The following is a 16,716-nucleotide window of genomic DNA, read 5'->3' on the forward strand; positions in this document are numbered from 1 at the left end:
ACCACTGTGTATTTTCCAGATAAATAACATCTGGAAGAAGGAGCGTTCTGGAGCTCAGGGATCTCATAGGACCTGGAGAGCTTTGTTGAGGGACTGTTGGTGATCCCCAGGAGGAAGAGAGTTCTGGGTAAAGTGAGAGCATGCACAGACACCCATGTATGTGAAGCTGGCTTGCCTAGGGACTGGTGAAGGACATAGGGCCGGGGAGTGCTGGAGAAAGCTGCTGGGCTTCTTAAGCACGAGGTCATAAACTTGGTTTCCAGTGAAAAGAAGCACTATGGTGGGAACTGTTCCTTGACAGGACAAGGATGTCTGAGGACCTGGAAGAGGAAGTGTAGTGAGATTCAGGGACCTGGGTCAAGGAGGGGGCTGGATGGGCCAGGGGTGACAAGGATGGCAGAGCTGCCGGGCACATCATCTCCCTGATCCCTGAGCCAGAGGAGTCTAGGGTGCCCAGGTATGAGATGAGCAGGGACCAGGAAGCCCACATGCGTGGCTGTGGGGGAGTTCTATCTACAGCCTTACCTTTCACACTGTCAACTACTCAATTAACAAACATTTGCCCAGAGGAATCTTAGGATGGGTGTAGGAGAGTTCTGAGTTCAAATTCTGTGTTTGTCTTCTTCTGAAGTGTCCACAGAGACAGGAGATCTAGCTTTCTGTAGGCCTGCCAAGCACTGCACATGTCTGGAAGTGAATAGGCTATGGAGGAGGAGCAGTCAGGCCCCTCTGCCAACAGCCCACCATTCTGAGTGACCCTGCTAGAGCTGTGTGGTCGCAGGATTGGCACTGGGTCTTGAGCCTTGAGTCTTAATTCTGTAGTATTGCATTGAATTTTATGTGTATGTCTGCACACAAGGTGGGTGCTAGAAACTGAACCTGGGTCCTTTGAGAGCAAAGTTCTCTTAAGCATTGAGCCGATTGTTCAGTCTCAGGAGCAGAATGCCTCACAGACCTCTGGGAAATACCCCTCCCACTGGCCTGGGCGCAAAGGTCACACAGCAGGAGGTGGCACGACTCAGGACTGCAGGAAGAAGTTGGATCGATATCCCTCCTAATCTTGATGCTCTCTGCCTCAAGAGCTGAACCTGAGTCCTGGATAGGAGGGGCTTGGCCATGTCTGCCTCTGCCAATGGCTCTGCTCAGCTCAGAAAGAAGCAGACGGCTTTGTTGACCAAAAGGTTCCTGTCTGCCATCTGGCAGCTAGAAGGGCTGGCCAGGCTTCTCTGCAGGGTGGGGTCCACAGGGGCCAAGAGGGTGGGTTTGGGGATCCACATCCAGATACCTTTCCCTATGGGCCTTTGTTTCTAAGTTTCCAGGTATTATGGTGTAGGAGCCAGCCTCTGGGGTCCTTTGCTGCTTGAGTCAGGACCCTTGGGCTAAGATGCTTGCTCACCTATAGAAGCTCAGAGAGGTTGGGAGGCTTACCTGACGTCACACAGAGGGGAGTATGTACAGCCACAGGATTGAAGCACCAGCTGAGCAAGCCCAAGGCAGCCTGGTTCCTGGGGGCTGTGATCCTGTAGCTACCCTTGGTTTGAGCCCTGGCCTTACCATGCTAGGCCTCTTCTGCCACAGCCGACCACGGATGACAATTTCTTCTATTGTCCTCTAGATTTCCTGTTACAAGTTTTTTGTTTGTTTCTTTCTTTTGTTTTTGTTTTATTTGTTTGAGACAGTCTCACTATGTAGCCTTGGCTGTCCTAGAACTTACTATGTAGACCAGACTAGCCTCACACAGAGACCTGCCTGTGCTCCCCTCCTTGCTCCAAATGCTGGAATTAAAGGTGTGTGTCATGTTGTTCCATGGCTACCTGTCTCATTGGTCATCAGGATGACCATCAGACTGTTCCCAGCTTCTGGGTCATTTGGCCATAGATGGGTACCAGATAAATGTAGGCCCATGGAAGGTGCATTTCGTCAAGGACCTGATGCTGGGCTGTGGAAACCCAGCGAACAATGACCAGGCCTTTCTCTGGGTGGGTTCTTCTAGAGAGAAACTGTCACCCCATCTACAAATGCTGAGGATGCTGGGTGCCATGGGAGCCAGAGATGGAGAAGGTCGTGTAGAGGCTGACAAGGACTCAGTTTCCAATTCCAATCATTACAATTATTATTGGTTGAAGATCAGCTGGCTTGTGAAGGGGCCTGTTGTGCTCCCCAGAGCTGAGGGCCAAGGCCAGGACTGGAAGTGGTACAGCCTGACTCAGCTGGATCCAGTGCCACAAGCCCCGCCCCTCAGCTCCCCAACCAGACAGTATTCCACTCAGTCTAGCATCCGGAGGCCTGGATCAGTAGTCTGGGTCATGCTCAGGACCACAGGCTATACAAATTGGTATTAGGAGACCCCCGTCAAGAACCCAAGACCAGCCTCACGAGCTAGGCCCGCCCCTAACCCTCACAGAACTCTCTCTGTACTGAAGCCACGCCCCACCCACCCTATACCAGGCAGGTGGTTCAGTGCTACCCAGGGAAAGGACAATGAAGTCCAGCCACTCTTGCCAGCTCCGCCCCTTGTTCAGGCCCCACCCTATTTACCAGTAGCCCCGCCCACCCCTAGCATGAACCAGGAGGCTATCTCATAGGCCCCGCTCCGCATGCAGACCCCGCCCTATTTATATTTGGGGCCCCGCCCCCTATCCCCCGCCAGTTCCGGGAGGCCCCGCCCCTCGCGGATGGCGAGGACGCGGGCGCGCGGCCGCATTCGGAGGAATACGGCTTGGTGGGCGGTTTCCCGCGCCGAGCGCAGAGCTGGCCACTGAGCTGCCACCTCGCTCGCAGCTGCTCCCGGCCGTAGCCGAGCTCCGGGTTCCGGAGTCGCCGCAGCCCGCCGGGCAGGTGAGCCCAGCGCTCTCCGCAGTGCCCATACCCCGCGCACAGGGAGTCGGGGGCGCGGTCAGTTCGCTGCGCCCGGCCCAGGGCTGCCGCCGCCTCCCCCAACGCAAAGCGTAGCAGCTGGGTACCGAAGCCACAGGTGGGTGGCAGCCGGGGGCGGGGCCGGGATGCTCAGGCCTGTGGTTCCCGGGGGGACCCCCGACCCCTTGAAGTGGTGGGTGGGTGCGCAGGATACTGGTCGGGCCCAGCTCGCGTGGGAGACTGACCCTGCTCAGGGCGCCCCAAGTGCTCAGCGTGACCCTACGCTACGCTGGCTTCCACCCTGACAGGTGGTAACTACTGAACCAGGTGTCAAACCCATGGGGCCCTGGCAGATGACTCCTGTGTACAGTACCACCCCCTGACATCCTTGACAGTCGGTTGACAGCTGGGCATAGATGCCAACCTCTTGATAACCCTAATAGGTGACCCTTTAACACAAGTTCCACCCTCTGACAGCCCTGAGAGGTGACCTTTGAGCACAAGTGTCACCTCTGACCTCTATTTCTTTTCCCAGACTCCCTGGTCTCTTGCCTGTTGCCCTCATGAGAAAAACCAACATGTGGTTCTTGGAACGACTTCGGGGGTCTGGGGAGAATGGTGCCAGCCGCGGGGTGGGTGGCGAGGCTGGGGACAAGGCCTCCAAGGGCCCTTTGTATAGCAACGTACTGACTCCGGACAAGATCCCCGACTTCTTCATCCCGCCCAAGCTGCCCTCAGGCCCCACAGAGGCTGAGGGACAGGCGGACCTGGGTCCCTCCACCTCAGAGCAAAATCTGGCTTCACCTGGGCCCCGTCGAGCACCTCGCAGTCCCCGGCTGCCGGTCAAGTTGGCCTCAGAGAGCAGGAGCCTGCTGAAGGCAGCCACACGGCATGTGATTCAGATAGAGAGTGCGGAGGACTGGACAGCCGAGGAAGCCACCAACGCTGACCCCCAGGCACAGGGTGCCATGTCATTGCCCTCTGTGCCCAAGGCTCAGACTTCCTATGGCTTTGCCACACTGGCCGAGAGCCCACACACCAGACGCAAGGAGTCCCTTTTCCACAGTGAGCACGGGGCCCTGGCCCAGGTCGGATCCCCTGGTGCTGGCCGCCGGCGAGCAGGGGCCAAGGCCAATGGAGGTGATGGGGGATCCCGGGAGGTTGGGGGGGCCCTGATGAGTCCTAGCCGCTACTTCAGTGGTGGGGAAAGTGACACAGGGTCCTCTGCTGAGTCGTCCCCCTTCGGGTCCCCTCTGCTGTCTCGCTCTGTATCGCTGCTCAAGGGCTTTGCCCAGGATAGCCAGGCCAAAGTGAGCCAGCTGAAACAGTCGGTAGGTCGCCATGGCTCCCTGTCTGCGGATGACAGCACACCAGACACCAGCCCAGGTGTCCGTCGCCGCTTGACCCGCAGGGCTACCCCGGAGCCAGGCCCCGAGTCTGGCCAGGCACCACGTGGAGAGCACACAGTGCGGATGGGCACCAGGGGCAGCGTGAGGCTGCTGGCCGAGTATGAGGCTGCTCAGGCTCGCCTGCGTGTGCGCCTGCTGGCGGCTGAGGGCCTGTATGACCGGCCTTGTGATGCCCGGAGCATCAATTGCTGTGTGGGGCTGTGCCTGGTGCCCGGGAAGCTGCAGAAGCAACGGAGCACCATCATCAAAAACAGCCGCCACCCCATCTTCAACGAGGACTTCTTCTTTGACGGCCTGGGGCCAGCCAGTGTGCGTAAGCTGGCCCTCAGAATCAAGGTTGTCAATAAGGGTAGCAGCCTTAAGCGGGACACACTCCTTGGGGAGGAGGAACTGCCACTGACCTCCCTGTTGCCCTTTCTGTGAGGTCACTGATCCCTCCCTTCTATACTTAGCTGAGCGGGCGGAGGTGGGCGGGGCCTGTGGCCCTGCGTTCCCTGGGTCTCTTAGTGGATTGCTCTTTTCTTAGAAGAAGATGGGCTGCAGACGCAAACACTGCCCTGCTGACCGAAACCCCTCCCCCCTGACCCACCCACATTGAGTTTTTGGGGTTCCTAGCAGTGCTAGGATCCCGGTACCTAAAGTAGCTGGGACTCAGAGCAGAGTTCCCTGAGTGTGGAACTTCGTTTTTTGTTTTTTGTTTTTTTTTTCTCCCTTCGCTGCACGCGGGTGTTTTTCCGCACAGTCTGGTTGCTCAGACGCTCTGAGAACTTCTTTGTGACATCTCCCAGTCTTTGGGAGGTCATCCTCCCTGTCCAGGCTGGCGCCAGGTAGGTCTAGCCTCCCAAGTTCTGGCGCTGATGTTTCATCCAGAACCACAGGAGGGCTTGGCCTTCAGCCGGAGCTGGGGAAGACAAGAAACCCAGAGTGCGCAGAGAGCAGAGGAAGGCTGTGACTCTTGGCTGATGGCTCTTTGGCACAGCCTTCCCTCCACTCCTGCTGATCAACCAGAGCCACCTGTAACCCAGGAGCTTCTGCCTCAGGCCTGTGGCTCTCTCCCCATCCTGCTGGCTACAAACCGCCTTCCTAGGGTGCACTTGGCAAGTCGCCCTTTGCTCCAGAGTGTAAATAGGCTATAGTTGTGGTGGGTGGGCTGTGTGTGTGTGTGTGTGTGTGTTTGTGTGTGTGCACGTGCGCACACACATGTGTGCGCTTGTTGGGGGGGGCGGGGCTCTGGGTTGTTTATGTGTGTCTTTCCTGCACAGGAAATCCTCATGGGGTGGGATGCATGGGTCCCTGAATGGCTGCTGTGTTTTGCACAAACTCTAAGGCTCAGAACAGAATGGACTGCCTGTTGGATAGTGGTGGACCAGGGAGGGTCCAGCGTCCCTTTGTCTTTTGCTATCTCCTCAAACTCCAAAAGCTCTTGTCCCTCTAGAAAAGAATTTCAGGGTTGATTGCTTGGACCCTTGAGGTGAGCCAAGCACCTTGGAGTTGAACCCCCCCCCCCCCCCCCGGTCCCCATTGTCTCTGGAACTAGGGCACATCTAGGACCTGGGCTGGTCAGTTGGAGTGGTGGACCGAGGGTCCCAGGGGTCTCCTGCTGTTTTCTGTCTCCCATCCTCTATGCTCTGTGGGGCCCTGTTTTCTACACCTTGCACTGTTTGCTTTGTTTGCAGTTGACTCTGTGTGAACCTTTTAAGATACCTCCCCCAAATGTATTTGTTTATAATGCTGTTTTTAGTGCAGTAAAGGTGTTTGGGGAGTGCGGGGGTGCAGGCCTGCTTGATTTGTGTTTAATAACAACAAGAGTTTCACTGTGGATGGCTGGCAGGGTGGGGGAGCCCGGGGTGAGGAAGACCTTTCTCACACTCATACTCTCTGCTGCTTGGGGCTGAACAGAAGATAGAAGAGGTAGGCAGACCCTGGCTGTTGTGATGGGGACTCACAGGTCCCAGTGCTGGGTTCTGTCCTCAGTCTTCATCCATACAACTCAGCCTGTCTTCACAACAGTCTGCAGAGTGGACACTGGATATCCCACAAGCTGCTGAAGGCCTGTGGACTCCGTGGAAAGCCGAGCTATCTGGTGGAGGTTGGGAGGGGAGGCAAGCTGTATGGTCCCCAGAGAGCTAGCTCCGTTTTCTTTCTAGGTCTTGCCTACTTGTGGTCTCTTTAGATACTGCCAGTTGCCTAAACCAGGAACTGGCCTGGACCTGTCTGGCCCAGTGAGACCAGAAGACAGGTTTAGAGGCTGCTGCCTAGGTGGTAGGCACTTTATAATTAATTTGATATTATTTGAAATTTACTGCAATTACAAAGCAGTTCTGTAACTTTAAGTTTTTCAAAGCCGACTATTAATGATGGTTCTTAAGTGCTTTAACCTCTGTGCTAGCCCAGCACCCACCTTGGTGGTAGCACTACGGGGAGCCCTCTATGGCCTCTCAGCTGGAACAGGGTTTTCTCTGCAGTGAGTCACTGAGTGGGAATGATTCTGACACTGGAGTTGGGACATCTAGTCCCTGGGGTCACCCATGCACACATATTCAGTTTAGCTGGGTGAGGATGCCTTATCTGTCAACGTGGGCTCCTAACCTCTGTCCCATGGGTGGGTTGGACCAATGCTAAGGGGAAGACCTGCCATGATGTGACACCTGTGGTCTTCTACCAGCCTGGGCATGGGTAACAGTAATGGAGGGAAGAAATTGGGACCATGTGGGAAGGGCTGGGCTGGTCATGTCCAGCTACAGGAGAGAAGTGAGCAGAACCCAGGCTGGGTGCCCTGGTGACTGGAGGTTCAGGGCTATGGACTGACAGGTCTCCTAGACTTCCAGGACAGGGCACAGCCCTTGCTATCTACCCAAGGCCCTGTGGCCTCTCTGATCCTCATCAAGGACAGCACATCGCTTTGATCCCAGGACAGGACTGTGTCCCTCTCTGCCCCAGGGCACATCAGGTCCTCCTGTTGCGACTGGGATCTCCCTGATCCCCCTGCTGGCTCAGGATCCCAGCAGCCCTTTCTGCCAGTGGCCAGATGGGCAGCGCCACTGAGGCTGAGGCCCTGGGATGTGTTGCCAGGGCAACTGGCCTTCTCCTGGGCCACATTCATGCCATTCCAGAGCTGATGTCATCTCTTGGAAGCAAGTGTTCTGTGTGTCTCACTGACACCCTGTGTGACTCTGAACACATCTCTGTCTTGGCTTGTACACTTTTGTGTGTGTGTTTACCTGTGTCCATATGTAATGTATGTGTGCCCTTTTATGGCCATGTTTACCCTGTGTCTCTGTATCTGGCTGTGGCTTCCCTGGGCCAAAGCACAGGGCCTGCATCATGATTTCTAATGCTATTGCTGCCCGAAGTTGAGAGCCCCTTTGAGCCTGGTCCCCCCTTCCTCCCCTCTCCCGCCTCACACTGCCTGGGAGGACACCTGAGGAAGCACAGACTGTCTGGCATTGCCTGTTCACATGAGTCCCAGGAGAACTTCTCTCTGCCTTGCAACAGCCAGGGAACTCAGGAAGCAAGGTCTGTGGAGATGGCGGAGGCAGGCGTGAGTGTCAGCATGCACCCTGCCGATGTGGCTTCCATCTGAGCTGTCGTCCCTTGAAGATGCAGTGGGCAGCCGGGTGGCCACGCGCAGATGCGTCTTAATGGGTTCAGTCACAGCCGATTCACTTTCCTCAGAGGGAACCAGCATAAGGAAGGCTGAGCTGAGGGGAGGGTTACATCCATGTTGGGTGCCTGGGTCCAGCTGTGCTTGCTGGCCATGGCTGGGCATCCTTTCAGCCTGGAAGTCCCCTCTGTGCTCTAGCCTGATGGTTTTCATCAAGAACGCTGGGGCAGTAACCTTATGTCTGAGGTCCTTGTTCTGGGTTGCCCCAGGATGAAGCACACAAGGGACATAGCTCCAGGAGCCTGGGTGGTGGATACTTGCAGGACACGAGCCTCCTGCCTGCGATCTGTAGACGACACTGAACCTAGGAAGGGAACAGAGGAAGGGAGTGATGGAGGGGGTCTGGGGTGGGGGCCAAGGAAGGGAGTGATGGAGGGGGTCTGGGGTGGGGGCAAGGAAGGGAGTGATGGAGGGGATCTGGGGTGGGGGCAAGGAAGGGAGTGATGGAGGGGGTCTGGGGTGGGGGCAAGGAAGGGAGTGATGGAGGGGGTCTGGGGTGGGGGCAAGGAAGGGAGTGATGGAGGGGGTCTGGGGTGGGGGCAAGAAAGGGAGTGATGGAGGGGGTCTGGGGTGGGGGCCAAGGAAGGGAGTGGGAAAGGGTGAGGCACAGGGATGGCCCGCTCATGCCCTTGCTGGCCCTACTCTGCAGCCGTCCATGAACTCTGGAGCCCCCCTGCCCTCCCTAAGCCCACTCACTGATGTGGGATATTGTGGCTGAGGGGCCTCCCTTCATCTCCATGCTCAAGCCTCTATTTTCCACTTGACTGTGTGGGGTTCTAGCTGAGCACATGATCAGCCTAGAAAGCCGTGTGTGTGTGTGTGTGTGTGTGTGTGTGTGTGTGTGTGTGTGTGGTCACCCTGGGCTCAGTCCTGATGCTCTGCAATGGTAATTAACACAATCATATTAGGTGGTAATTGCAGGTTGTCCAGGCAGTGGCTCCCTGGATGGTAGTCCTGCTCTGCCCTAGGTGGGAGGGGCCTCAGCCAGCTCAGCTGACTTTGGGTTTGAAGCTGCTGGAGTTGAAGGGGAGGAAAGGCTGCAGGGCAGTGAACACCTAGGTGTTCGCAGGGTGTGGTTTCAAGCTGGCCACTTGTTTACCCACTTTACGAAGGTTTGTATAAGCGCCTGCCCTCAGGGCTACCGATGGTAGGCCTTGGTTCAGGGCTGCTCCTCGTAAGGTGTAGCCTTGGTTTGAATCCTGGCAGGTTGCCCCTTTTCTGTGACTTAGTTTCCTCCCCAGCACCCTGCTGCATCCTACTCTGGTGGTGGTGTGGAAGGGGTAGAGACTGACACACACAGCACTGTGTTCTGCTCACTGCAGTGCTAAGGTGAGAGTCTCCCATTGTCAAAGAAAGAGCTGGGCTGGGCCTGACTCTTGGGAGGGGGGTCTGTCAACTCTACTGGGTGTCTTGGTTGAAGCATGGAGGGCTTTAGGCCTCAGGGGATTAGCCTGGACTGGCCTGCCTCAGAACTCACACACCAAGCCATGCCACGCCACGCCATGGGAGAGCCCTGATCTATGGTGATACCAAGAAGGAAAGAGTAATATTTTTGTCCCTTTCCAAGCTCTGGATTTTTCTTAACCTGAGGAGGGAATAAGCGTAAGTCCTGTGAATGCTGGCCACAGGATAGAGCTAGCTAGTATTCAGTATGTTAGCTGTATGCAGTAAGTGATGAAAGCACCTTGGCTGCACACAGCAAACAATGCATATAGAAGATGCCCAGTGTTCATTAGTTAGTGCTCAAATCTGGCTACTGAGTCCATAGAAGGAGCGGGTCCTCATGATGACTCGTGTCCCAGATGACATCCACAGTCCTCTCTCACCTTGGGCAGTTCACAGCGACAGTTAGGCGTGTTATGACTCCACAAGACCAGGTAACAACTATCAGGGCCTAAAGAGACCCAGGGCATATGGCCAACTATAGAGCCTATCAACACACTGAAGTGTAAGCTGGCAGCCATGTTCACTCGGTGCCTGGGACTCCCCTTGCTGACTCCCCTTGTCCTTCGCATCCCCCTCCCTGCAGCTTTCCCCAAACTTTTCTAGGCCAGGGGTTCTGGTGCCAATCAAAATCAGCCATTTTGTCCACATGTGGTTGTCATTCTTTTCTTGCTTCCTCCTGGTCCTCTGCTCTTGGTTCCTGGTCTTCTCTTTTCTCTTCCTCTCTTGCTCTCCCTCCATCCCTCCTCTTACCAGCCTGGTCTACTCGGCTGGCCAAGTTCAATCCAGCACTTTCTCTCTCTGCCCAGGACTCTTCCAGCCACCTCTGGCTGTTCTCTCCCTCATACCTACAATACCCCCCGCTCCCCTGACCATCCCTTGGAGTGGCCATGTCCTCATTCTTATCCACTCTCCACTTACTCTGGGAACTTGCTGCCCTGCCAAAGGGAGGCCCAGGCAGCCAAGTGACCAGCTGGCAGCCCACAACACTGTAGCCTTAGTGAGACAGGACAATGGTTCCTGTGTGCCCGAGCGCCTGCTCAATCAAGAGCTCTAGCCAGGACATGGTGAGACCAGCAAGGGTGAGACTGGGGGTTTCTTGGAGTGGGAGCCATTGGGAGAGGGAAATGTGCATAGCATCAGGGTGTGAAGGGTGTGTTCTACACAGGGACGGGCCTAGGTCTCATGAACTTTGTTCTGGGGAACAGGTTTGTTTTAAGTTAAATTAGTTATTATATCACTATTGTGATTTTACAAATGAGGCAGATGCAGGTGGATCTCGGTGAGTTTGAGGTCAATGTGGTTTATAGGCAAGTTCTAGACCACGGCTACATAATGAGACCTTGTCACAGAAAAGATTTATTTATTTATTTATTTATTTATTTATTTATTTATTTATTTATTGTGTGTGTGTGTTCATGTGTGTGTGTGTGCGCGTGCGTGTGCGTGTGCGTGTGCGTGTGTGTGTGTGTGTGTGTGTGTGTGTGTGTGCATGTGTGTGTAGACGACAACTCATGGGAGTCAGTCCTCTCCTCACATATGGGTCCCTGGGATCAAACATAGGTTGTCAGGCTTGGCTGCAAGCACCTTTATTCATCTTGCCAGCCCAGGTAATGGGTTTGACGATGTTTTAGAAGGGGAACCCTCCCCTTGCCCCATTGCCAGAGGTCTGTGGGGGCAGGACAGAGATGGGGAGGATCTGACTCAGGAGAACAGTGCAGGGTTTGCAGTGCACACTTGAGAGACTGGAGTTGCTAAGGGTCCTGAGGTACAGAGTATTCACCATTACCCACTCCCAAACACACAGACCTGGGCAGAGAAGACTCAGCTGCAGCCTCGTGGCACCCACAGTGTGAGGATCATGAGGCTGTGAGAAGGCTGAGGAGCGGCTGTGTTGCTCCTGTTAAACCTGAGAATTGTGAGGAGAAAAGACTGAACCCACGATTGCCCAGTTAAAGCAAGCTGCATTTGGGGGGTGCATCTGGGGCTGGCCAGCCAGCTGCCTCACCCTAAGTGGGTTTTGAGAGAGCAGTTCCTGCTGGCCACTTGAAGTCCCCTTTATAGGAGAGATAAGGTGTTCACAGGGGCATTGTTAGACAGATCTGATGGAAGGGACATGAGTACAGATGTCATCATGTGAAAGGCTGTGGTGGTTTGAATGTGCTTGGCCCACGGGAAGTAACTCTGTTAGGAGGTGTGGCCTTGTCAGAGGAAGTGTGTCACTGTGGAGGTGGGCTTTGAGGTTCTATGCTCAAGCTTTACCCTGTTCAGAGGAGACACTCCTTCTGGCTGGCTTCAAATCAAGATGTAGAACTCTCAGCTCCTTCTCAGCACCATGTCTGCCTGGATGCTGCCATGCTTCCTGCCATGATGATAATGGACTGAACCTGTAAGCCAGCCTCAATTAAATGTTGTCCATGTAAGAGTTGCCTTGGTCATGGCATCTCTTCACAGCAGTAAAACCCTAACTAAGACAAAGGGGTTGTAAGCAGTTTACAATATTGTTAATTATAAATAGAAACCTTAACTTGCAAGAACTTAACACAGGACCAACAGGAACTTATTCTTAGTGGTTTTAACTGCGAATAGAAACCTTAACCTGCAATGTGTAATTTCTCTGATTTGGTCTCCCATTAACTTGCAAGCTATATAGTTTCTGTTGGTCTCACATACCATAAAGTATGGAGCAGGCACGACCCAGGGTGGCGACAGTGGAGCAGGGGCCTTTGGGAAGCTCAGTGTCCATATTCATGGGTGGTAGCCACCAAGGGAAGGTACTCATGCTTCTGCTCTCCAAAGGGCCAAGTGCCCAGAATCCATAAGATATGACAAATGAATAAGAACTGAACAGCTAATTCTCTATGCAGTAGTTCTCTACCTGAGGGTCATGATCCCTTTGGAGGTTGAACAACCCTTTCATGGGGGTTGCATATCAGATATCATGCATATAAGATACTTACATTAGGATTCATAACAGTAGCAAAATTAAAGTTATGAGGTAACAACAAAATAATTTTATAGTTGGGCTTTCCCACAGCATGAGGAACTGTATTAAAGGTCGCAGCATGAGAAAGGGTGAGAGCTGTTGCTCTAGAGGTTCTAGAACAGCTAGCACAGTCATAGAAACCACTTACACCACCCAAGGAAACTCAGATAAAAATAAAAACCATGGGATAATGCTCATAGCCACAGATGTCAGCCAAAGAGGCTGCTGGGAAATTGAAGCATCACACCTGGGAATGGGATTGTCACATGGTACAGCTGCCTTGAAGCAATCTGGTAGGAGTGGGGTTCCTTAGAAAGATGAACTCAGATCCACACAAAAGAAAGGCAAATCATCACCAGACACCACCCCACAAAACTTGTTCATACTTGCATTGTTCACATACCCAAAGATGGAAAGACCTGGGCTGTCTGTCTGTACATGGATGATGGACACATAAGATGCTCGGTCCACAGGCTGAAATATTATTCAGCTGTGAACAGGAGCAAGGCTCTGGCACACACTACAGCATGGGAGGACCTTAAGTGTCATGTGATACGTGAGAATCAGGTATGAAAAGTTACACAGTATGGGTCTCCGGAGATAGGAAGTATTGGAGACACAGAACTAAGGTTTATAATATTATTAATTTGATATCATTTGAAATTTACTGCAATTACAAAGCAGTTCTGTAACTTTAATTTTTTCAAAGCTGACTATTAATGATGGTTCTTAAGTGCTTTAATCTCTCTGCTAGCCCACTACCCATCAGAGGCAGTGGAAAAGAAAGGATATGGGGGAAGTGGACCTTACCTTTAGAAAAAGGTTTTTCGGAGCTGATCCCATCTGTGTTGTCAGGAAATCTGCAGTTCAGTTCACAGGTCAGTGGGAGCAGCTCAATCTACCTGCAAACACTTCACAGGTATACCAGCAGTCCAGTTCAGTAGTGTCGGGATAGTGGCAAGGGCATGACCTAACCGAAACAGTCAGGCCTCAGCCAAAATAGCACAAGTCATCAGGAGGGACCAGGGCCAAAAGGAAAAGTTCTCAGCTGTGCCACTCTCAGTGAAGAGAAGATCAGCGTAGAAGTGAGACCAACAAGCATTGCACAGGTAGCTCTACAAGCAAGCCTAGCTTAGTCTCCGTCACAATCCCTTGGGTCCTATTTGTACTCCCTCCAAACATCACATGTCCTCCATGTGTTTTGTCTCAGCACATGAGTCTGTCTCAGCTGACATCACTCTGTCAGTCAGCTTGTGGAAGCAACAAGAAGCTGCAGTACACCACCAGAAGTTTTTGGTAAGTTTCTCTCCATGGAGTCTTGACAAATGGAGCTCAACTACTTGGGCCAATACATGTGTTGTTTGCAAAGAGTCCTTCGTCACGTGTCCTTTCATGTGCTTACTTTAGCAGAACATCCTTTCACTTGTGTCTGCTTCAGAAAAACACCCCTTCACATGTTTGCCCAGCAGAACACCATTCAACACAACTGACTTTCCATAGAACCCTTAAATTTCCACTTTGCAGTTCATTGAGTCTATACTGTTGATTGCCTATTAGTTAAAAATACATGAACAAAACTCGTGGAATCTTCTCAGCACACACCTCACAGCCCCTGTGATGGTTCATGTCGTCATCAAGTAGAGGGGAATTAGAATTACCTAGAAGCCACGCTTCTAGCCCTGCCTGTGGAGGATTGCCTAGATCAGGTCAATTGGAGTGGGAGGATTCCCATTAACTGTGAGTGTCTTAGGCAGAGCTACTGCTGTTGTGGTGAAGCACTGTGGCCAAGGCAACGTGGGGAGGAAAGGGATTGATTGAGCTCACACTTCCACATCAGAGTCCATCACTGAAGGAAGTCAGGCAGCAACTCAAGCAGGGCAGGATCCTGGAGGCAGGAGCTGATGCAGAACCCGTGAAAGGTGCTGCTTACTGGTTTGCTCCTCATGGCTTGCCTAGCCTGCTTGTTATAGAACCCAGAACCATCAGCCCAGGGATGGCACCATGCACAATGGGCTGGGCCCTCCCCCATCAATAACTAATTAAAAAACATGGCTTATAGGCTTGTATACAGCCCTGTCTTATGGAGGTATTTTCTCAGTTGAAGCTCCCTCCTCTCTGATAACCATAGCTTGTGTCTAGTCATCCTCCGACATCCTCCCATCACCTTCATCCTCCTCCACCATCTCCCATCACCTTCATCCTCCACCATCCTCCCATCACCCTTGATCATCCTCCTCCACCATCCTCCCATCACCCTTGATCATCCTCCTCCACCATCCTCCCATCACCCTTGATCCTTCTCCTCCACCATCCTCCCATCACCTTTATCCTCCCACCACCATCCTCCCATCACTGAAGTGGAAAGTTCAGGGTTCTTTGGCGACTCAGTTGTGTTGAATGGTGTTTTGCTAGGGCAAACACATGAAAGAGTATTTTCCTGAAGCAGACTTGTCATGAAGGAATGGTTTGTTGAGGCAGACACAGGAGAGAGGCTGTTCTGCTAAAGTGAGCACATGAAAGCACACATGATGGATTCTTTGCTAACAACACACATGTATTGGTCTGCCTTATATTGTGTGGTTGAGCTGCATTTGTTGGGACTCCACAGAGAGAAACACACCAAAAAAAAAAAAATTCTGGTGGTGTGCTGTAGTTTTTTTTGTCGCTTCCACAGACCCGACTGACTGGCAGAGTGATGTCAGCTGAGACAGGCTCACATGCTGAGGCAAGACACATGGAGGACACGTGATGTTTAGAGGGAGTATAAATAGGACTTGAAAGACAGTGGAGAGACTGAACCTGGCTTGGTTACATGGCTAAACGCTTGTTAGTCTCCCATCTTCACTGATCTTCACTACTCTGAGAGAGGCACAGCCCAGGACTTCTCGTGTCCCCCTGGTCCCTGCTGCTGACTCGTGCCAAAGCTGAGGCCTGGCTGTCTCTGCTAGGTAGTGCTACTGCTGTTGATTCATGTTTGTATCCTGACTCTACTGAACAGGACTGCTGCTGTATCCGTGTGTGAAGTGTCTGCGGCAGATCAATCTGTGTGTGAAGTGTCTGCAGTGGATCAATCTGTGTGTGAAGTGTCTGCGGCGGATCAATCCGTGTGTGAAGCGTCTGCAGCGGATCAATCCGTGTGTGAAGTGTCTGCAGTGGATCAATCTGTGTGTGAAGTGTCTGCAGTGGATCAATCTGTGTGTGAAGTGTCTGCAGCGGATCAAACTGCTGCTGACCTGTGAATTGAACAGCTGATTTCCAGACAACAGCTGATTTCCAGAGTTGCTCCAAAGAACCATTTCTAAGCAGGTCCACTTCCCCTGAATCATTTCTTTCCTACTACCTCTGCTGGGTGGTGGGCTAGAAGGGAGGTTAAAATGTTAAGAACCATTATTAATAATAAGCTTAGAAAAATTAAAGTTACACATCACCCTTCATCATCCTCCACCATCCTCCCATTACCATCCTCCCATCACTATCCTCCCACCACCATCCTCCTATACCATCCTCCCATCATAATCCTCCCATCACCATCCTCCCACCACCATCCTCCCACCACCATCCTCCTATACCATCCTCCCACCACCATCCTCCCATCACCATCCTCCCACCACCATCCTCCCATCACCATCCTCCCACCACCATCCTTCTATACCATTCTCCCACTACCATCCTCCCATTACCATCCTCCCACCACCATCCTTCTATACCATCCTCCCACCACCATCCTCCCATCAACATCCTCCCACCACCATCCTCCCACCACCATCCTTCTATACCATCCTCCCACCACCATCCTCCCATCAACATCCTCCCACCACCATCCTCCCACCACCATCTTCCCATCACCATCCTCCCACTACCATCCTCCCACCACCATCCTCCCACCACCACCCTCCCATCAACATTTCCCATCATCATCCTCCCACCACCATCCTCCCACCACCATCCTCCCACCACCATCCTCCCACCACCACCCTCTCATCAACATTTCCCATCATCATCCTCCCACCACCATCCTCCCACCACCATCCTTCTATACCATCCTCCCACCACCATCCTCCCATCAACATCCTCCCACCACCATCCTCCCACCACCATCCTCCCACCACCATCCTCCCACCACCACCCTCCCATCAACATTTCCCATCATCATCCTCCCACCACCATCCTCCCATCACCATCCTCCCACCACCATCCTCCCACCACCACCCTCCCATCAACATTTCCCATCATCATCCTCCCACCACCATCCTCCCACCACCACCCTCCCATCAACATTTCCCATCATCATCATCCTCCCACCACCATCCTCCCATCATCATCCTCCCACCACCATCCTCCCATCACCATCCTCCCAT

At 53.1% G+C, this 16,716-nt stretch overlaps 1 protein-coding gene across 2 annotated transcripts; it reads left to right on the plus strand.

Moving 5' to 3' along the window:
• Positions 1–2,660: 2,660 nt before the first annotated feature.
• C2cd4c (C2 calcium dependent domain containing 4C) lies at positions 2,661–6,033 on the plus strand. Of its 2 annotated transcripts, none has more exons than XM_076919598.1 (2): positions 2,661–2,974; positions 3,392–6,033. In XM_076919598.1, the coding sequence occupies exon 2, from the start codon at positions 3,420–3,422 to the stop codon at positions 4,686–4,688; it is 1,269 nt and encodes a 422-aa protein (XP_076775713.1). In that variant the 5' UTR covers positions 2,661–2,974; positions 3,392–3,419; the 3' UTR covers positions 4,689–6,033. The 2 variants fall into 2 exon arrangements, with proteins under 2 accessions (XP_076775713.1, XP_076775714.1); XM_076919599.1 differs by having other exon boundaries at positions 2,661–2,838.
• Positions 6,034–16,716: the final 10,683 nt, after the last annotated feature.

Source organism: Arvicanthis niloticus, chromosome 22 (genome assembly GCF_011762505.2).
Source record: "Arvicanthis niloticus isolate mArvNil1 chromosome 22, mArvNil1.pat.X, whole genome shotgun sequence".
In the NCBI taxonomy this organism is placed as follows: domain Eukaryota; kingdom Metazoa; phylum Chordata; class Mammalia; order Rodentia; family Muridae; genus Arvicanthis; species Arvicanthis niloticus.